Source organism: Sphaeramia orbicularis, chromosome 12, assembly GCF_902148855.1.
Source record: "Sphaeramia orbicularis chromosome 12, fSphaOr1.1, whole genome shotgun sequence".
Classification (NCBI taxonomy): Eukaryota; Metazoa; Chordata; class Actinopteri; order Kurtiformes; family Apogonidae; genus Sphaeramia; species Sphaeramia orbicularis.
In genome coordinates this window covers 488,578-510,692 of record NC_043968.1, presented here as the reverse complement: position 1 = coordinate 510,692, position 22,115 = coordinate 488,578, and the positions used below count along the sequence as shown (strand labels likewise).

At 40.3% G+C, this 22,115-nt stretch overlaps 1 protein-coding gene across 1 annotated transcript in view; it reads right to left on the bottom strand.

The window, feature by feature from the left end:
* The window catches only part of LOC115429933 (E3 ubiquitin-protein ligase rnf213-alpha-like), a 76,674-nt gene that overhangs the window by 23,199 nt on the left and 31,360 nt on the right, over nucleotides 1-22,115 (bottom strand). Inside the window, exons 20-47 of the mRNA XM_030149766.1 lie at nucleotides 21,082-21,299; nucleotides 20,570-20,707; nucleotides 20,278-20,439; nucleotides 18,881-20,075; nucleotides 18,608-18,786; nucleotides 18,367-18,522; nucleotides 14,645-18,250; nucleotides 14,385-14,509; nucleotides 14,146-14,262; nucleotides 13,939-14,063; nucleotides 13,744-13,866; nucleotides 13,607-13,650; nucleotides 12,278-12,431; nucleotides 11,476-11,602; nucleotides 10,904-11,095; nucleotides 10,670-10,800; nucleotides 9,669-9,826; nucleotides 9,377-9,583; nucleotides 8,572-8,759; nucleotides 8,312-8,432; nucleotides 6,839-6,939; nucleotides 6,091-6,270; nucleotides 5,839-5,993; nucleotides 2,181-2,283; nucleotides 1,982-2,096; nucleotides 1,664-1,871; nucleotides 1,138-1,334; nucleotides 926-1,048 (exon numbers count right to left, since the gene is read on the bottom strand). Of these exons, the coding sequence (XP_030005626.1) occupies nucleotides 926-1,048; nucleotides 1,138-1,334; nucleotides 1,664-1,871; nucleotides 1,982-2,096; nucleotides 2,181-2,283; nucleotides 5,839-5,993; nucleotides 6,091-6,270; nucleotides 6,839-6,939; nucleotides 8,312-8,432; nucleotides 8,572-8,759; nucleotides 9,377-9,583; nucleotides 9,669-9,826; nucleotides 10,670-10,800; nucleotides 10,904-11,095; nucleotides 11,476-11,602; nucleotides 12,278-12,431; nucleotides 13,607-13,650; nucleotides 13,744-13,866; nucleotides 13,939-14,063; nucleotides 14,146-14,262; nucleotides 14,385-14,509; nucleotides 14,645-18,250; nucleotides 18,367-18,522; nucleotides 18,608-18,786; nucleotides 18,881-20,075; nucleotides 20,278-20,439; nucleotides 20,570-20,707; nucleotides 21,082-21,299 (8,648 nt within the window). The remainder of the gene's footprint in view (nucleotides 1-925; nucleotides 1,049-1,137; nucleotides 1,335-1,663; nucleotides 1,872-1,981; nucleotides 2,097-2,180; nucleotides 2,284-5,838; nucleotides 5,994-6,090; nucleotides 6,271-6,838; nucleotides 6,940-8,311; nucleotides 8,433-8,571; nucleotides 8,760-9,376; nucleotides 9,584-9,668; nucleotides 9,827-10,669; nucleotides 10,801-10,903; nucleotides 11,096-11,475; nucleotides 11,603-12,277; nucleotides 12,432-13,606; nucleotides 13,651-13,743; nucleotides 13,867-13,938; nucleotides 14,064-14,145; nucleotides 14,263-14,384; nucleotides 14,510-14,644; nucleotides 18,251-18,366; nucleotides 18,523-18,607; nucleotides 18,787-18,880; nucleotides 20,076-20,277; nucleotides 20,440-20,569; nucleotides 20,708-21,081; nucleotides 21,300-22,115) is intronic.

Below are 22,115 nucleotides of genomic sequence, written 5' to 3'. Positions count from 1 at the left end.
ATATATATATATATTTATACACACACTCACACATATATACATATACATATATATATATATATACAGACAGACAGATCGACAGATAGACAGACAGACAGACAGACAGATAGATAGATATACAGACATTCTTTTTTTTAAATTTATATATATGGGTATTATTGTTATGCAATGGATAGAGTTTATTTTGTGTATTATTGATATGGAACGGATAGTTTACTTTTGTTTCTGATGTGTATTATTGTCATGAAAAGGATAGAGTTTATTTTAGTTTCTGATATGTGCACTATTACTGCTAAAAAAAGGGCAGAGTTTATTTTACTGTGAAATGCTGCTGTAAAATGGACAGTCTATCCTTGATATGGACAGTAATCTAGTGTTTCATGTTTAGTCAGAATTTAGTCTGATATGTGAGTATTTTTGAGTTACTGATGGAATCTGACAGAGGAATTTAGGGGAGGTGAAGGATGGGGTGGGGTATAAATTAAACTTGAAAATCACTCCCACCCTTCTTTAACATATATCACTTAGATTTTTTCTAAAAAATATATGTATTAAAATCTTGGAGGGAAGGGGGTAATATATGAACTGGGTGTAATACTTAATAGTGATTATACTGATTTTCAGATTATGTGACTGAATTGTTTTGTATGTGTCCAAATGTGAATGCAGCAACATGTAGCACCGTTGTCCAAAACAAATTTCCCACATGGGACAATTAAGTTTATCCTGATCCTGATCATCCCGCTCCTTTCTGAATGTTGGACTTTCTTTTATATAATTTATTTGTTGTTTGATTTTAATGCAATATTCGAAATAAACAAACAAACAATATAGTGACACCCCCCCCCCGCCCCCTCATTTTTTCTGGATCCGTCACTGAGTGAAACTGTAGACACAGCCTCCTCCACCCAAACAGCCATGTTACCTGACAGGTGTGGTCCAGTGCTTCAACAGTTTCTGATGAAGACACTTTGCCGACTGCGTTTCTTATTGCTTCGTAGTCTTTCCCACACACTAGAAATGTGTCTATTGGTGAATCTTCTACAACCTGGGTGTAATTACAGGAGAAAACACGCACAGTAATCTATTACTGCTCATATGACTGTGGACATTCACTCAGTGTGGAGGAAGTGAAACCTTTTGCAGAAGTTCTTCTGGGAAGAGCCAGCTCATCTGTTGGTCTTTGAGGAATTTTAGAACAAACTCCAGTCCGTGTTGACTGGCGATTTTACGGATCAAATATGTCCGATACCAGTTATTCCCACTGTCCTTACACAGGTTCACCACACTGTTGAGGAAGGCAGTGGTTCCACGTTGACCCCCATGTTGAAGTCCTGGTGTCAGAATGCACAGGACGGACAAGTATGGACAAACACAAACAAACAAACAGACAAATCAGATGTTTTTTATATAGATATATATACTTTTATACTCTTGTTATTGCTCTTATTTCTATATATATTTTATATATTATATAAAGTACAAGTTGTTTGTCTTTTTCAGATGTATCTGTTTTACATTTTTACTATTGTTTATTTGCTGATTCTAATAAACATTTAATCAAATCAAAGTAAATATTATTCCATAGATTCATCAAATATATTCTCTACTCTACACAAATGTGTTGTTTGTCCATTAAACCAGTTCAGTATGTGACACACACCTGTGGAGGTGGTTTCTGTGGTGAATAGTCTGGCTGTCTGGTCCAGGTGGATGCGGACTCGGGCCAGATCCTGCAGGTATTCCACAGTGACCGTTTCAGGAGTGGGGCCGTTGGAACGCACCAGCCCACTCAGGAAGGCACTTTCATCCTGAAAACACTCCTGTTCATCTGTGACGGACCTCAAATGCAAGCTCTCAAACATGGAATCCTGCAGTTGTGAGAAGTTAAAAAAAAAAGAAAATGCATTCACCAAAAAATATCCAGTGAAAAACACCACAAAGCAGACACCTGATTGGCTCTGAATTCAACTTCACACACCTCCAAGCAGTTGATGTACAAGCAGTAAAGTTCTGTTTTGTCGGTTTTGTCCAGGATCCGGCTCTGCTCTACTTCTGTCAGATGTTGCTGCAGGTATTCCTTGACATCATCAAAGCTTCACAAACAGAGTTCACACTGACATTAGGAACCAGACGATTGCATTCACAGACCATAATAGCAGAGAAGGCTTCCCCCTCACCTGTACTTCAGCAGGAGTTTGACCAATACTGAACGAACCACGGGATTCTTATCCAGAGAGTCATCGAATGGAGACAGCTCCTTGGTACGAGTCTGTTGGTTTTCTGGAGAAAGGCAGACAACGGTCGTCATGGAGACACATGGATTATTATCCCTCTGGTATCCCATCCATGGAGGTCCTTCATGACCACCAAAAGCCACCATATATTTGTGTATTTATGTATACTTCTGCAGAGTTTTTGTATATTTTAGTGTATTTTTTTGTATTTTAGTGTATTCTGAATGAATGGAAAGTCAGAAATTTGACCAAAGATGCTTTGAAAAAGGTAGTAAAGGTCATATATTTGGCCTCAAACCTGCAGAGACACTAGCTGTTTGTCTATTGCCCATATGTGCAACACTTTACCGATATTTACTAAATGTTGAAAAAACAGAAGTGCGTAATGTCGGTTTTTCCATTCAATCCCAAATGTGCTGATTAGTTTCTTTATTCTGGTAGATGTCAGTAGAAGTCATTCCATAAACATGAACATAAATCTGTGTTGTTTTGAATCTAGAATGCTCATTACCCCTCCGACTAAATTCTAAAATGATTGGGTTTCCTGGTGTGTCAACACATGTTTGTTTTAAACTCTTCTTCTTCTCCTGTTCTAACATCCACCAACATCTGTTTTTTTTTTTTGGTTCATGTGACTAGTTGCACAAAAAGGGCTTTCCATTACAGTTTTGCGCAACATACTAATTTCACTACGCCTAAAAATCACCACCTCTTGCCAGTGCAAAAACCTTTAATCAAAAATGAGCATTTTGGCAAAATTGTTGTTTTTCCATTAGGTAAATTTTTATGCTCAAGTTACACTACCGGTCAAAAGTTTTAGAACATCCCAATTTTTCTAGTTTTGTATTGAAATTCAAGCAGTTCAAGTCCAATGAACAGCTTGAAATGGTACAAAGGTAAGCGGTGAACTGCCAGAGGTAAAAAAAAATAAATAAAAGGTAAAGTTAAACAAAACTGAAAAATAATGTACATTTCAGAATTATACAAAAAGGTGAACAAGAAATGGGTTAACAACTTAAAGCAGTTCTGCACCAATGGAGGTTGATCAAGCCTCAAAAGTTAGGGCTACCATTTCCTCCAGGTGTCCCAACGTTTGTGAATTCCTTCCAACCCCCTGTGTCTGCAGAAAAGTAGCGTTGAACACACTTTGGTACCATACCATTGGGAGCATTATTTGAACAGTATTGTACTGCAGAGAGTAGTGTGTTACTATAAAAATGGAAAAGAGGAAAAGGCAATTAACGGTAGAAGAGAGACAGAGCATCATAACACTGAAAAATGTAGGTCTGTCCTACAGAGAAATGTCCAAGAAAGTCCAGGTGTCAGTAAGTCCAGTTTCCTTCACCATCCAAAGGCACTCAGAAACTGGACTGGAAATGCAGACAGGAAGAGGTCTGGAAGAACCAAAGACGCAACAGAACCAGAAGACAAGTTTAAGACAGTCAACAGCTCTAGTGATAGGAGACTCACAGGACAACAGCTGAAAGCACAACTCAATAGTGGTTGTAGTAAGCAAGTCTCAGTTTCAACTGTGAACAGAAGACTTCCAGTTGCAGGTTTGATGGGTTGAGTTGCAGCAAGAAAGCCATTGCTGAGACTTCAGAATAAGAAAAAGAGGCTTGCTCGGGCCATGAAACACTGCCAGTGGACTACTGAAGACTGGAAGAAGGGGTTATGGACTGATGAATCCAAATTTGAAATCTCGGTTCATCCCGCAGGACTTGTGTACACTGTCGAGTAGGTGAAAGGATGGTTCCTCAGTGTGTGACATCAACTGTCAAACATGGAGGAGGAAGTGTGATGGTCTGGGGCTGTTTTGCTGGATCCAGGGTCGGTGACTTGTGCAGAGTGAAACGCACCCTGAACCAAAATGGCTACCACAGCATTCTGCAGCTATGCCATGCAGCACCCTCTGGGATGTGCCTAGTTGGTCAGGGGTTCATCCTACAGCAAGATGATGACCCAAAACATAAATCCAAGCTATGGCAGAACTACCTGAAGAAAAAACAACAAGATGGTACACTTGAAAACATGGAGTGGCCAGCACAGTCTCCAGACTTAAACCCCATGGAGCTGGTTTGGGATGAACTGGACAAAAGAGTGAAAGCAAACACACCTACAAGTGACACACATTTATGGGAACTTCTGCAACAGAGTTGGGAAGAACTTTCTGAAGAATATTTGATTTCCATTGTAGAAAGAATGCCACGAGTGTGTTCAACTGTTCTATCTGCCAAAGGTGGCTACTTTGATGAGTCAAAAGTTTAGAATATATTTTGGTTTCTAAATTGATTCCATGATTTCTTTTTTAACTTCAATTATTTATTTGTTCTATGCTTTAATTTCAGAGTACACTGAGGGTGTATTCACACCTGCCTTGTTTCGTTCATTTAAAACGGACCAGAGTTCGTTTGCTCCCTTGGTTCGGACCTTTTGGGCTGGTGTGAATAAAAACCATCGAACTCTGTTCCAGACCAAACAAGCGAACCGAGACCCAGCTGAAGAGGTGGTCTTGGTCCAGTACCTTATGAACCCTGGTGCGGTTCGTTTGAGGTGTGAAAGCAGCCCGGACCTGATCTGACACAGTTGTTTTTTTTTTATATTGTGGAAATGGTGCATTGTTATTAGTTTATGCTGGCACTGTAGAAAGGCAAAGGTCAAAGCCAGTATCATTTTGGTTTCTGTTCGCGGTAATTGAGCTTCAGTGTGGGTATGGGTTGGATTCAGTGCTCATGCAAAACAGTAACATGCGGACATTTCATTTTCAGAACTCCGGTTAGATTTGTCTGTTGTGCTTGAAAAGAAAAATAATAAACGACTTCATCACCCCCAGCAAACTTCACCTGCGTTAAAGAATTCTGTGCCTGCCTAACTGAACAGTGATATAGGATAGGTACACATATGTAAGCAGTACGGAACACTAATGCTTTTTGTTAACAGTCTTTTGATATACTACATACCTGTTACGTCTTGCATAAATAAGAGCAACAGTCACAACATGATGTTCATACATGAGCGCTGTCCTCCGTAGCCGTCTTGCCTTGTGTCTTCGTCGTTGAGAAATGAATTCTACAATTTTGTAAACCTGACATTGTATCAAACACTCTTGCTGCTCAAACATTTGTGCAAACGTCTATAAAATCTGTAAAAACCATATCGCTATGACGATAACAAAAACAGCACGCAAAGTTTCCATGATTCTCTCCTTTCACTTTGGACTGAGCGCTTTAATCGACACTGATCATTTCTGTCCAATGGCTGAACTACCTCAGCACACGTGGTTTTGTTTACAGATTTTGGTTCACTTACAAAAATGTACAATGTGAAAGCAAACCGCACCAAAAAAAAAAAGAAAAAGAAAAAAAAAAGAAAGAAAAAACACATTTGGTCTGGCCCAAAGCAAGTGGACTATCGGACTTTCCTGGTGTGAATACACCCTGAGACATTAAACTGCATCATTTTCAATGAAATTCTGGAAAAATTGGGGTGTTCTAAAACTTTTGACCGGAAGTGTATATTCATGCAATTTGAGGGTCAATAGAAAAGGGACTACAATAACACTTAGTGATCAGATTGAACAGGATTGGGATTAGAGTCCTACCTGAAGGGCTTGTCTCTACCATGACAAATGACAGCAACTGACGAACGACAGCCGGACAAGGAGGAGTGTTGTCCTTGAAGCAAACAGTAGACACCAAATCTACGAAGAAAGCATTACACCGCTTCCTGAGCTGAATGTGCTGGTTTATTCTGGTTCTTCAAATAAAAACAAAAAAAGCCAAGAGTGACAGTGATTAAATAAAATAAAGTGTTTTCCTTTCACTCTGATCGACTTGCAGTTTCAGTTACAAACCTCGTGTCTTCACATGGAACCAAACGGAAATCTTCATCAACTGAAGTCTTGCAAAAAGGACAGTACATCTGACCTAGGGTCAGGCACTGTTTGATACAAGCCATGCAGTAGATGTGGTCACATGGCAGACGGATTGGATCCTGAGGATCTTCAGAGCATATGCGGCACACAGAATCAAACCTGTAAAAGGCAAATGAATGCACCAAGTGACGGTAATAATCTTTAATCTCAAAGTGAACAGAACTGTACAGACTTCCACATGGTACCATTTTCATTGTTCTACCGTACTTTATTGAGAAGTTACAACCCATCCCCCCCTCCCATGTAGATAATCATAAATCTTTATCATGAAATATCTTGAAACCTTTAGTTGAACAGCTCCTGCATCACCTGTTATAAGTAAGAATCAGCAAATTTTATCTCGGAGGTAAATAATTTACTAAAATTTGTTGACCAGTGTGTTATCCCCACAGGGAAATTCATTGTCTAAACACAAACAGTGCCTAGCATTAGCATTAGCATTCGCATAAGCACATTTATACACAGGTATACATTTATTTTTTTGTTTTTCTTCTGATCGTTTGCTTTTGGTAAAACATTCATTCATTTGTTCATTCCAATAGTGATTTTTTATTTTCTTTAACTAATTAGGAGCCAGTTTAAATATTTTATAAAGTCATGTGCTGTGGTTCCAACTGCAGCAGCATCATTCTGAATGAACAGTCTGATACAGGATGTGCACTCATACCTGAAGAGGTGTCCGACAGCTCCATCTTTGCAGGTTCTGAGTAAATCAATTAGAGCCTTAAACGTCTCCTGAGATTTGAGATCTGAATTCCATTCCAGAACCTTAATGAAATAGTTGAAGCAAAACATTTTTAGTGAAATCAGAACAATTTCAGTTATTGTGAGGGGTTTTAAATAATCAGAACCTTTGGAACTTTAACTTTACCCTGTATTTTGAAACATCTCTGTTCGTTTCCACTGAAATTACCCAGTAAAAAACTTTAATTGGACCCCAAACTTCCCCTGAAATAAGTTTCAGGAAAGGGAGAGACTTTCCAGATTTCCGAAATTTTGTTGGGGGCGGGGCTATGTGCTGAAGAATGCTGATTGGTGGAAGACACTGTCAGCATTCCACATTTCTGTTCACCCTCCATGTTTGATCCAGTCGCGTCTGTGAACTGGTTTATTCCATTTCTATTCCAATGTGTGTTGGTCATTGGAGCTAACAGCTAACTAGCACAAAGCAGAGCTAACTTTGGCTAATGCTAATGAGCACAGTGGCACTAAATTTGGCTAACGCTAACTAACACAAACCACAGCTAACTGACTAACAGCTAACAGTACTCTTTTCAGATTGCTGGAATTCTTGTGGGCAGAGCTATGTGTTGAAGAACTCTGATTGGCTATTCCATTTCTACAAGATTCACTTTGGTTTGCATTTTGATCACTTGGAAAACCAAGTAAACCATTGTCTATTTGTCCAACACACGCTTTTGAATGTATTCATTTTGCTCCAATAAGTGTAGTGTCATAAGTGTTCATCTAAAACAGCCTGGACCTTGTTGAAGGTTTTTACTGAATATCCTCAAAACAAATTCCCAGGATTCCCAGGTAAATAAATTCCTGGTAATTCAAATTCCTTGGAATGTTGGTGGAAAACGGGCTAATGCGAGGGGTTTTGACCCATAAAGACCCAAACATCCACCTGTGGCCAAACCATCTACTGATCTAAACTGTTTAATTCCTGTTGATCCACTAAGTCTATCAATACATATAAATAACAAATGTAAAATACAGTTCTTCATCTTTTCACGGTCATCAGATATGACCATATTTGGACATTCAGAGGCTCCGTAGTTACCGTGGAAACACCGTCATCTTCTACAACATTGATTCACCAGTAAAACCCATGGAGTTGGATCAATGACAGTGGATGGACACACTGGGTTTATGTTCAGTTAATGACAGATTTGCTGAAAAGTCATTTTTTCTTCAGATAATCTGAGCTTTTATGAACATCTACATGTTCATAAAAGATGATTTTCATTGAACAACGTAAAATACAGAGGACAAAATTAAAATAAAAGGTGATAAATCACTTAATAAAGGTTAAATAGTCACAAAAATTCCTTTGGGAACTGACACAAAAGTAGCTCTAGGTCTTTATGGGTTAAATGATTGTGATACATTGACAAAATGGGTTGTACAAACAAACCTTTCCAAGCTTCTTTGTCTGCTGTAAAAACAGAGGTGCCAGCTCCCCATTTATCTCTTCGATGCCCAACAGCATGTGTTCCACAAACAGAGATAGAGAAAATATCCGATTCCATCCACCTCTAAGAAGACAGAAACAGCACCGACACATGAGTAAAGAAATGCAGACTATAAAGATAAGGCAAAGTTGACCAAAGATCAGACCACCCAGGCCCTGCTTCGGTCTGCTGTCCGATCCACAGATGTCTGGTCCTGTCTTACCGAACCCTGTGGACCAGCACTTTGCTTTTTTCTCCATAATGTCTCGTGCTTTCATTGGAGCAGATCAACTCGATGGGAACCTGGAGTCTCTTGACCCGCCTGAGCCACGTCCGTCTTTGGGCATCTGTGTCCAGGTCTCCGGGCTCCAGGTACTCTACACATGCCTTAGCAGCAAACACATCAATTACCTGGAAGACACAGGGAATAGGACAACAAAACATCACCAGCTGAATCCAAGCAGCTGGACAGATGTCTGTCTGTCTGCATGGGCAGCAGGAAGGATGGACCTGACAACATGATGGTCCTGGCTTCTGCTGGCACAGAGACATGAATATGTAACTAGGAAGGAAACGGATCCAAGAAGGGACAAACTACAGAGCAAGAGCAAACATACAAATATCTCGGAACTGTTGTTGACTCCACACTTAATTTTAAGAAGAATCATCAGAAAGTGTGCATAAAGAGCACCAGCGTCAGCTTTGTCTGCACACGTCCCATTTCCACATTGATAAGACCATGACCACACTCTTATCATTGGTATAAAAAACAGTTTCAGCTAAATCTAACCTGAGGTCATATTTTAGAGGTAACTACCTTTCAAATGAGGTGTCATTGATTCATTTTGGCCTTGTGGTTCTTTAGGTCTTCAGTTTGGAAGGACCACAAGGCCAGCTTTGGAACTTGGTAAATAGGCCAAAATAGGTGGGAAGGAACTGGTTAAATAATATTTACTTAAAAAGACAATGCATTGCAGTCCAGGTAAAACAACTTTTACAGTTATGTTAATCGATGTTTGGACACCTACCAGTTCAAACCCATTGCTAGCGCTGGAATCTTTCTGAAGGTCGTGGGTCAGCTGGGGCTCAATGCACATCATCCTGGAAAGATTCTGTAACCGGTTCTTGAACTCATGGTAAGCAGCATGGACCCAGAGAAGAGAGGTCACTGCGTCTCTGACACCGAGCTTGAACTTCAGCTCATGAACACAACAGTTCATGGCATCATGGAGGAGCTACAAACCAGGAATGTGGATTAGCATCACGTATCACACAGACATTACTGAAAATATAAAGACTTTGGTAACACAGAAAAACAACCTGCAGATCTTGTTCACGTGTCACATTCATTGTCATGGTGATGAAATCCTGTAGGTAGCACTGAAAAAACTCTGTCTGTACGTCCCGGTCTGCATTCTGAATGTGTCGCCCCAGAGGCGTTGTCCAAAAGAGCTCCTCCAGCTCATAATGAGTTTGTTCTATCAGGAAGCAAGATGGGCAAATGGTAGAGAAATGAAAAGGATACGACAACAACACAGATACTCATCAGTTCTGGACAGGGATGGGAATGGAGAACAGGTTCTTGTAGAGAACTGGTTCCCAGTTGCTCACTTCCTTGGAATTATTAGTCTGTTTGCTTAATGACTCCACTTATCGGTTCTATGACATCATCACGCCAAAGGCGTCATCAGGTCATTTCCATATTTTGGTTGTTTCCTCTAAAGTCTGGTAGTATTTGACCAGTGAAGATGACACTGTGACCATTTACAACAGTTGCAGAGCTTTCAAGGGTTAAATCCCTCCAACATGCACAAATATTTAACCACAGCATCCAATTAAACTGCACCAGTGGGACTTCTCTCATTGGCTGCTTGGTGAAGGGGGTGGTGACTCTGGAGGCGAAGCCTACTGCATGGTGTCCTCTGTCACACCCACTAACATTAAATTGCTCTGAGTTCTATCGGTACTGTTAAAGATAGTGTCATTTCACAGTGTCAACCTGCTTCATTATTGTTTAGGAATAATCTCCATGACAACCAGGCTCAGATACAGCAGGTACATCTAACACTGCTTCAACTACACCTTTAGAACCATTTAGGAGGTTTGGTCCAATCAAATGTGAAATGTTAGCACATATTTGACATTAAGGAGTTCATGCAAACAAAGTCATTTGTTCTGTTTATTCCCTAATCCAATGAGAATTAATAAGAGAATAGATTGGGTATCAAACTGATAAGGGATATATAGATAATGGAGTTGGAAAATTAATAAATACTTATCAGTTTCCATCCCTACTTCTGGACCCACAAACAGGCCATCACCTCCACATTGAGGAGCATTGACCCAGAGGTCTTCCAGGTGGTCCTTGATCCTCCAACTGAAAGGAAGGCGGCATCCAAAACTCCCCTTTAGGGTGACGTAGTTCTGGACTGGAATAGTTCCTGTCTCTGAGCTAAAAAACACACAACAAATGACAAATATTATAAAATGGCTGCCATTTGTCATCATTCTACTTTAAGAATAAAAGTTATGCAAAACACACTACGACCACTTACCTGTGGTCAAATGTTAGCTGTGGGATTTCCAGCAGGTTCTCATTCCCAAAGATGTCCAACCACAGTCTCTTGAAAGATTCATCACAGTTTTTATTCAGTAAGATGTCCAAGTTTTGGTCACGGTCAATGACTGAGACCAGCTGAGCCAAGACAGGGACGACGGCAGCCTGAACATGCTTCCATAACGTGTTTCTGTGAAGACCCAGAAATACCTCTTTACTAATGTTTTAAACATTCACAAACAAATACTTTATTGATCCTTTGCAGGAAATTACAGGAGTTACAGCAACAGCAATCACATTCAATCATTACAAGCACTCTGCAATAGATAATAAGGACTCAAATTAAATATTAGTGCTAATTAATAAAGGAAAAAGAATATCTACAAGAATATACACGAGTAAGTTAAAACTACTACATGTGCAAAAACTATAGAGATGTATGAAATGTACAGAACATATAAAATGCAGTGACAGTGAACTTGCTCTTCCCTTTTATTGCACATTGAATCACCTGAAGGATTTATTCATAAAAAGTCTACATAAGAAGACAACCTTTGGTGTAGCGCTCACCTGAAGGTGCCTCCTTTTTGCAAGGCATCAATGTCGGAAGCCTCTTTCATCACCCAATTTTCTTTTTTGCTATCGTGAATGACCAACAAGGAATGAAGACGCTTCTTCACAGTTTGCAGAAATTCTCCTGATAAGAGTCAGATAAACATTAAGAGTCCTGCAAATGCTGTTGGAAACTAAACACTTACAAATAGTTTAATATGTCAAGCAGTTTGTGAATGAACATGTGTCTGGATTCCCTGTAAAACCACGGAGCCAAAATTTTTACACATTATTTCTGTCACAGACATATTCTGAACATTCTGTTATTCACTTTATGACCACATCTGTATCCAGTAATCATCTGAGGGAGGAACTGGGGGTTCTTCGGTCAGTGTCAGTGGTGGTTGTAGCAGCAGTAGCATCATTAGTAGTAGTAGTAGTAGTAGTAGTAGTAGTAGTAGTAGTAGTAGTAGCAGTAGTACTAGTAGTAGTAGTAGTAATAGTTGTACTAGTAATAGTAGTAGTAGTAGCAGTAGTAGTAATAGTAGTCATAGTCGTAGTAGTAGTAGTAATAGTAGTAATAATAGTAGTAATAGTAGTAGCAGTAGTAGTAGTAGTAATAGTTGTAGTTGTAGTAGTAGTAGTACTAGTCTATTCCTGACAGTTTCGTGGGCTGGAAGTATCAGACTGGAGTTTTAGGATTATTTGTAGTGCTGCAGGTTTTAATTCTTCCTTTTTGTTTCTTAATCTGATCTAAATGTCAGGTTCAGTCTGTTTAATCTACTGTGTTCTTCTGTGTAAACAAAGCTGCTTTTCTGACCTTTAATGGCGTCATCGTTGCTGAGGAGCGTCAGGAGGATCTGAACTCTCTGTGTGCTGCGGGTTCCACCTTCCACCTGGTCCTTCAACATTCCCACAGCGTTCTGGACGCAACTTCGCACAAGCTTTGTCGTGTCCATAACATGAGCCATGGCCTGATTCAGGAGGAAACACTGATCAGAGACCAGAGGAGCATCTCACAAGCAGAAGGCCTGTCCTTAAAGATCGCCATGATGATGGTATAAAACTTTACAATTTAGTATTTTTTTGTTTTTTTTCCATTAATCTCTTAAACATCTCTTAATCATCTCTGCTCAAAACTACCAAACATTCAATGATTTTAAGTATTTTAATCAATAAAAAAATCCCCCTCCGCCCAACATTTGTTATGTGGACAATAAAAGATAGCACTGGCTAATCAAACTCGCATTTAAAGGGTTAAAATCCTGACAGTTACTCAATATTTGGTTGTTTTGATCAGGACTGAAGTTGATCAGAATACCTGACAAAAAAAAGAAAAAAACTGTACAGTTTTTCAGCAGCTTTTGAAAGTGGACATTTTTGTCCTGAATGATACAAGAGTGGAGAACATTTTCTTCAGTGTTACGATGATTTAGTAGAAAAATTACAATTTTAAACTGTTGAGAGAGAGATGTTACTACAAAACCAATTTGTCATATGTTCTAACAAATTGATACAGATGAAGAGGAACAATTTGGCCTAATGGACAAAAATGTCCATAGTCATGCATGTTAATTGTCTTATACCACAGAGGTGTCACAGTCCTCCCTCACAATCAGAGTCCCCTGCTGTGCATCGCAACTCAGTCAGTCTTTATTTATATAGCACTTTTCATACAGTGAAGATGTAGCACAAAGTGTTTTACATTTAAACATCAGTACACCCCCCCACCATATTACCAGTGCTAATACGTCCAAACAACAGCACATAAAAAGACTGACTGAGCATGGGAGGACCAGAAAGTAAAAGAGGAGGTGCTGTCTCAGGGAGCACCTGCAGCACATCTCCATCAGGAGCCCATTTAAGGGGCTCCTCTGCTCCAGTGCGGTGTCAGATCACTACTTCTCAGACCATCACAGCCTTTCCCTGATTCCACGGACCTTCCTGGACTCTCTCACCCTGGACTCAGCCCTGTGGACTCTATCCCCTTCAGGTTTTGTGTTTGTTTAGTTCTAGTGCTTGTTTTCTTTAATAAACCCCATTATCCACTTGAGCACTGCACCCATGAGTCCTTTCATTCACTCCTCATCACAAGAGGTATATTTGTGTTTTTTGACAATGAACAGCTAAAATAAAAATGATTACTCACATTTTCCTCACTCCCTGTGTACGAGTAATCATCCACCTCCATGGCTGTTAAAAATAAGCATATATTAATATCATTTAACATCTTTAATGATGAGACATTTTACGCAGAGGAAATGAGAAATTGAGTATTTTGATTACCTTCTGGCTGAGCAATGTTTGTTTCAAACATTTGATTGATTGTTATGCTTTGAAGGGTTTTGATGTCTGAAACAATATCTTTTGATCGTCTGAGGTCATCGATGTGAACTGATCTCCACAGGCCTGTGAAGATTCACATATCTGGTCAAAGACTGTGATTAAAAAAAAATCAATCCAACCAGTAGAAAACCTTACCTCCTTGAAAGCCAACATAGGAAGTCCCTCCTCCGATTCTTGGCAGTCTGGTGATGAAGTACACAAACATTTTGCTTCCTGTGTTCTCCTGAGTTATCTTGTTGATTTCGTTTATGGATGAATATCTGAAAATGAACAGCAAAACATCAATATGGCAAAAATCACACGGTGGCAGCGCAGCATCTACCAGAAATGTCTGCGACTTACTTTGCAGATGCAACAAGATTGGCACTCTGAGAAGCTTCATCGAAATCATACTGAATGATGAGGACTTTGACATCGGCTCCGGTTTTGCTGTTTCCATTTTCAGTTGTGAGGAAGTTCCTACAAAGGGAGAACCGTTATAAACTTGGATTTGACATGTTTACTGTGAGTGTGCTGAAAAAGTTAAAGGGCCATTAATGATGTGAAACTGAACTCCATGCATTCACGTCCTCTGTACAAACCTGATCTTCTTCAGGAACGACTGTTCTGTGTCAAACTGCTGCAGTGACAGAAGTCCAACACTTGGCAACACCTGCTCTAGAGGCTTTAAGTCAGATGCTGTCAAAAGTCTCGAGAATGTTGTTACCTGTTGTATACAATTACATATAATAATGACTTATAGATGTATAAAAACTATTAATTGTCCATATTAATGGCAACTGATCTGGACTGAAAGCTGTAGGATGTATTTGAAACTAGCTTTGAATAACTTGACATTTACCTCTGTGAAGGATGAGCTGCAGTGGACCTCCTGCTTTGTGTGAGCAAGTATGTAGTCAACCAAACAGCTGTTGTTCAGGTCTTCAAAGTAGACTCTGATCAGACGTTCAATCTCCACCTTCGGAAGGCCACTGCAGTTCAGTCGCACCACTGAGTCAGGTGTAGCACATTTCAGGAGCATGAGTTTAGCTTCATCCAGTACGCTCTTCTCTGGGTCTGAGTTTTCCACACTGTTCTTTTTGTTTTCTGTTACTTGAAGAACGACAGAGGCACATGTGTCAAAGTGGTAGCCAATGAAGACATCTGCTGGTAGGTACTCATACGTCTGAGTGTCTGTTGACTCCTGACTGTTTAGAGACACAAAGTCTTCAACCCATTTCTGCAATTCAGTCACAGTTCTTTTCTGCTCAGGTTTGAGGACAGTGAAGATATCCAGGTAGTGTTTCTCCAGCCTGTTGATGAGAGGTATAGGGAACTGTTTGTAGACCACCTCTCTTTCTTCTATAACAACAAGCCGGAATTCCTCATGGACCCTACATTTTACACGGTGGGTTCCCAGTCCAAGGTCCACATACTTCTGCCCACCCAAGTAGACATAGTACTGGTTCAGAGCATCGTAGAGACTTTCATAAAGGTTCTGCAGGTTCACAAGCACAACAGTCTGACCTGTCTCCATGCAGATCTTCACCCTATTGATGTTGCGGCAGATTTGGGTATACTCCTGGTCTTTCAAGAAGCTAGAGCCAAAAATAATTTCCGGCTGACAACTTTCTGAAAAGAAAGTTTGCTGGAGAATTTGTAGAGCTGCGTAGTTTTTTGTCAGGATCAGCAAGTACCGGCATTCTTCCTCTTGTCCAACTGCCTGAATGTTTTCTCTCACAAAGTCAGTGGTTCTGATGCTCTCCAGATTTGGTACAATCTGAAGTCCTTCCGTAAAGACAGTAACTGCATCCACATCATCTCTACCACTGAAATTCCTTAACACTGCCTTTACGATTTCCTCTGCTGTGGGTTTCCTCTGAGAAACCTTGGCCACGGCAAAAATCATCTTAATCAGGCTGTAAAAATCACGCAATCCAAAAAAACCATTGCCTTCTTTGTTGCAGATATCCACGTAGGCTCTTGCAAAGGGTTCAAAGAATGCCTTGACCTTCCGCAAAACCACTTCGTCAGATGAGCATATGCCTTTAGCACTCTCAATAAGTTCCCTCTCATCAGGATCACCACGGGAAACAAAAATCCCTCGGTTCATTTTTGCCGGGTCTAAAGCCCAGTTGGAGATGCCAATGAATCCAACCTTTTTGTGTGGTAGGGGATCATCATCGATACACCCTTCTTCAAGCAGTGGGTGAAGAGTTTTCAGTGGCATCTTTGGGGAGTCCTCAGCCAGACCAATCTCATCAAGGACCACAACTGAAATGTATTCTTTCAGGTTCTTTCCTTCCTGGAAACGCCCACACTGTTTGAATGTGTTGATGATGCCCTCTGGAGTTGAGTGAGGACTACACTGGAATGACACCAAATGGATCTGTTTAAGCCTTTTGTAAAGGTCAGAATGCGCAGCCTGACCCTGCATGGCATCAGCCACTAAGGTTTTAGACAGAGATTTTGAACTTCCTGGTTTCCCAACTAAGAAGAGAGGGATTCTTAGCTCAATACAGAGAACCATCATGAAGACGTTCTCTTTGAGGGCGTTGTTTCTTGCAATTGTATGTGCTATGGGCACCCCACTGAGAAATAAATCCTGCATGAGTGATATTTCCTGCTTTACTTTTCCTGGGTTGTATGCTGGTGACAGGCTTTTAGAGATTTGTTGTCTGTAGTCATCCTTATTTTCAAGGCTGGCATGGTAGCATACTGCCGTGGCCATAACTACAGACCACTGCACAGGATCTCTGACCTCTGGCTCTTTCTGAAGACTTTCATTCCTTTCAGCATTTTGTTTTTTCTCAAATTCTCTAAGCTCTGCAAAAAATGTAGTGTGGTTGTCAAAGAACCACAGAAAGACCTGCATGCAGCGTTCCACATCTCTGAGGCTGACGAAGCTGCATTCATCCTTCCTTGTCCGCATATATTTCTGTGACCCAGAGAGGACATCGGTGATCTGATTTACATAATTTTTATCAACTGGTTTGTTTTCAACCACTCTTTGCACAATTTGATGAATGTACATCTTCTCTGTGTGGTCATTCAACTGTCCAAAGTCCCACACAAGTGGGATTATGCTTGGTGGTAATGCATGAACTCTATACACTAGCTGGCGAAGTGGGATAGAACCAAGCTTTTCATCTGTCTCTTCAGCTCGAACTCTGTACCCGAGACCTGCAGATTCCAGCCTCTTGATCATCTCCTCAGTGTGTTTGCGGTAAGGGTTGCATGCTGCAATAATCTGCAATCCACAGTCAGGTGTCAGACTTTCCCCGTTGACTGTCTGGTCACAGAGGACTTCCTTAATGCTGCTGATGGCCTCAGTGGTGTTGGCCTCATCGAAGAAAAGAACAGTGTCAAATTTATACTCCTGTTTGTTTGCAGAGGCATTTTTTTCTGCCTCTCTAACTCTGGTGTAAATAATGTTTGGAGTTGTCCCTCCATGCACCTTCACAAGTTGCATGTTCTGAGCTGGTCTTCCATTTCTCTGGAGCTCACAAAGAAATCTGATGAGCCTTGTCTTACCACATCCCGTCTCCCCCATGATGATGACGGGGATGCCACACCTGAACCGCATATGGATTGCCAGCATTTTCAATATGTTGTCAGTTGTCAGCTCATACGTTTCATCGGGGTCACAAGAAGACTTGATACCAAGAACATTACAGATTTGCTCTATTTTCTCTTTTCTTGGAAGACGGTCAAAGTCAATGTTGAAAGGCACCCTCTGTTGCATTAAACCTCTATGTAATGCTATGCTCATGACATTCTTTCTTATCACCTTTCCAGAAATGGGCTCAATGGCGTCAACAGAATTCCCTTTATTGACCTTAAGATGGAAGCCAATAAAGGTCATAGACACGTGGTCATCATTGAAGAAGATGTACGGATGCGGTTCTGTTTCCCACCTCTTCCTAATAAGAAAAGGGGCCAAGTCTTCATCTTTGACACCAGTTAGGTCCACTTGTAGATTTCCTGGACTCTGGTCAGAAATGCAGAGCGATGGAGTGGCGAAGTCTTTCGCCATCAGAATCATGAAGTCCACCACAAAGGTTTTGAATCCACGTAGGACGTCTCCAGTCAATGAGGCATCACAAAAAACGGAATTCTCACAGTCTTGGAGCTGTAGGTTTAGGAACCATGCAAAGTGTCTTAGTTCTGCCCAGGATGGGTCTGGAATTCCACAATACAACAGAAACATCTGGAGACATTCCACATGTGACCCTTCAGCACGTTTTTCACTGTCATATTTGAACGTGTCCAGATTGGCATGTTTCTGAAATCGAGTGAGATACTGGTATGGTCGTTGAAAGGCGGTGCTCCTGAATTCTTGGTCATCCATGAGTGGGTCTTCATTATTAACAAGAGAGGGACTCATCTCTAGCTCTAGTACCTCTTTAGGTGGTCGACAGAAAATATTTGGGAATACATCTGTGAATGAGTTATTCGCACTTCGAGCCTAAACAAAACAAGAAACCAAAAACAAAGGGTTTATTCAGCATTTTATAGGTAATACTTACTAGTATCAAAAAAAGACATTTTATTAGTATCAAATTTCTAAAAAGAATCCTATACCTGATGTGAGGTATTTTTTAATGGTTTTGCAGTTTGCTCTAAAGTCTCAATGATGTACAGCTCCTTGTCACTGCACCTCCACACGTTTCCCTCGGAGTCCATCAAATAACGCAGAATCAGCAATTTGAACAGAAATTCATCAAGTCCTTTCTGCACCTGTTCAGTGAGATAAAACAACTGTTATTATAATGAAGAGAATGAAAGAAAAGGAAATTAAATATTTACTGAAGGTGACCATTACCGATGATGTGACATCAAAATGGAACATGGTGAGTTCTTCCTTATTGGAGTCACATAAGAGAGACTGAAGAATCACATTCTCATCAACCTTCGGTTCAGTCAAGCGAATGCACTTCATCACTGAGGATGTGGTTGAGCCCTGCAATTTCTCATACAACCTCTTAATATAGAGGGATTTACCTATTCAAAAAAAGAACAAAAAAGTCATTATTCATGTGTCAACAGTATCAGTATCTCTGTAATTTGATGACTGAGGTTAAAACTAAGTACATACCAACCCCAGCCCTTTTGGATGAGACAACAACAACACGCTTCCGGTCTTTGAACGCAGCAGCAGCACTCGGTTGGGTTTCTGGGACTACATAGTGTTGGTGCAAGTATGTCTGGATTCTCTCCAGTTTCTCCTGAGGTACCATGTGCAGTTTGTACTGGCTGAAGGCTGATGGAAGGTATGTATGTTCTCTCTCTGAGCTGCAGATAATGACTAGCCTGTAGTCTTGTCTGCTTCTCATTTTCATTTCTTGAAAAAACTTCTCGACTTTAGAACTCACATCGTAAGTCAGCAGATCCCCATATAGCAGAGTGTATATCTTCTGTCCCCTGCTGCCTTTGCTAAGACAGCGCCTGAGGAAAAGTTCCACCTGTTCATATGATGTTGTGGAGTTGCACAAGAGGACCTCATCATACGTAGGAAGTGTTTGATTTTTACTGCACATGTAAACTGAGATGCAAGATGTTAGGACTTCATCATGTGGGCAAACAACAAGGTTTGGTTTTCCAACTGCAAGACCATTAGGTAGCTCTCTGTGAATGTATGTACCCTTGCTATTTTCTTTGTTTGCTAGTTTTTCTAACAGTCTTCCAAGAATTTGCACATCGAGAATGTGTGGAAGAAAACTCTTCATGTCTTTCATGTAAGTGTCCCATATCAGATCAAATTTTTGTAAACCACTTGCTTGGTCTGTGTGACCTGGCAATGGATCCAATTCCTTGGTAAAATCTGAGCTGGCTACCTCATTTTCTGGCACCATTTCAAGTATCTTAAGCTCTTCCTGCGCTTCCAGCAGGTCAGCAGCTGTGCAGTTGGGCTTAATGAAAGAAAGCAACATGAGAACCTGATCACTGACACTGATCAACTTTTGCTGAGACAGGTTGGTACACAGGTTGACAATCTGTTCTGCCGTATAGTAATTTAGATAGTAATGGTGGGATCTCTGATCCTCCACAAAATTCATCCAGTCATCCAGGTATTTCTCCATTTTCCTGCAAAGTTCAGGAAGCTGCTCGTCCACACTGCCCTCCACAGTGACAGCGCTCAGACCACCGTCCAGGTTGAAGTCCATTGTAATACTGGGTTTGTTACTATTTATGCAGCATCTGATCCGAGCTTCCCAGCATCTGAACAGAGGATTCCCGGCTGTGTATAGGACAATGAATGCTTTAGCTAGTCTCTGGGCACCATCAAAAACCTGAAAAACAAAGACAATCTGATTTGCACCCACAAATAATAGTTTTAATACAATGGAAAATACAAATTAAAAAAATAAACCTTTCAAACAGTACATACAGCCACGAAACCAAAGCTGAAGTGTCTTCAGTCCTACGGTGACCAGTAAACTATTTAATTCCACATTAAAATAAAATGAAAATATTAATAACAGAAAAAAGTACCTCTACAAAGTGATCAACTTGTTTTTTCCCCTGATGGCCTTTCCCAGACATGAGCATGAGTTTGTTCTGCAGTTCCCGCAGGTCCTCAAGGGAATAACTCCGTATCTGACCATCATCATGTCCCTCAGGAATCAGGAGTTTCAGGACGGTATCAAGGCTTAGCTGGAATGACAAACACACACAAATTGTCCTTAATTATTTTGACAGAATATTGAGTGTTCTCTGAGACAATGTCTAAACTGAATGAACATTAGTAATAATACAGTCATCTTTGGTTTGTGGCGTTTTGAACCTTTTCAACTCTTTGTGCACTGATCAGGTAGATTCCCTTGTCGTTGATGGCTGATGCTAACGATAGAGACGACCTCTCCACTGATCCATGACTGTCCTTTACAGTCTTCAACCATTCCAGATGACGTGCACTGTCCCGCTGCAAAACAAAACAGTATTTTCAACGGTGAAGTTGTTTCCTGTTAACATTCCAGTGTCCGGGTGAACATATTATGCACACTTTGCTCTTCAAATTATACAAAATCGCATAATTTTCCACAATTTGTGTTAGGTTAGAATTCAAAAGTTGTTCATTTTTGCATGATTTTTGTCCCAGTCATTAAAATCTTTCCACTGTATACAGTGTTATATTCCTACACTAACACCCTTCCACCAAGTGAGTACAAAATCCACACTGACACATTTAACATTTGACCTTTTGTGCTTTCAGTGCTTTAATGTTCACTAAGTATCTACATCAGAGTTGCACTGTAGTCATTTTCAGTACTAAAGAAATCAACTGTCCCTTCTTACCAGTTTCTTCGGTAAGTTTCCATCATTCTGTAAAGCTCCCCAGAGCTTATGGAGTGCTGTCTTCAAAGTGTGGAAATCAGAGTCTGGTTTAAGCTCATAAAGCAGTGAAGAATATCCCAGAACTGCATCGTGGAAGTAGGAGACTCGATGTATGTCCTCATCATTCTCTCCCGCAGAGATGGAAGCCAAGTCAACAAATACCTTCAGCTCGTTGATATCTAAAAATATTTGTAAAAATATAAAAATATATGACCATTATGACTAGAGCAGATCATTTTCTTACATCCGGATTCATCTCAGGGCAGCAGATACTGTACATTACTACCAACATACTCAGAAAAAAAAAAAACACTAATGAGAAAAAAAAAAAAAGAAAGCTACACTGTAGGATATTTTATTACACCAGTGCAGAAATCTTAGGATAGAAGATGCTGGAGACTATGTGGTGAAAATAAAGCCAATCATTTTCATATATTTTGGGATTGCCCTAACATTGTGCCTTTTTGTCAGGCTTTGAAAAAAAAGCATGGAGAACATTTTCAAAGTCCAATTTCCATTCACATTTGAATTCATATAGACTACCGGTCAAAAGTTTTAGAACATCCCAATTTTTCTAGTTTTGTATTGAAATTCAAGCAGTTCAAGTCCAATGAACAGCTTGAAATGGTACAAAGGTAAGTGGTGAACTGCCAGAGGTAAAAAAAAAAAAGGAAAAAAAAAAGGTAAGGTTAAACAAAGCTGAAAAATAATGTACATTTCAGAATTATACAAAAAGGCCTTCTTTAGCGAACAAGAAATGGGTTAACAACTTAAAGCAGTTCTGCAGCAATGGAGGTTGATCAAGCCTCGAAAGTTGGTGCTACCAATTCCTCCAGGTGTCCCAACGTTTGTCAATTCCTTCCAACCCCCTGTGTCTGCAGAAAAGTAGTGTTGAACACACTTTGGTACCATACTGTTGGGAGCATTATTTGAACAGTATTGTACTGCAGAAAGTAGTGTGTTACTATAAAATGGAAAAGAGGAAAAGGCAATTA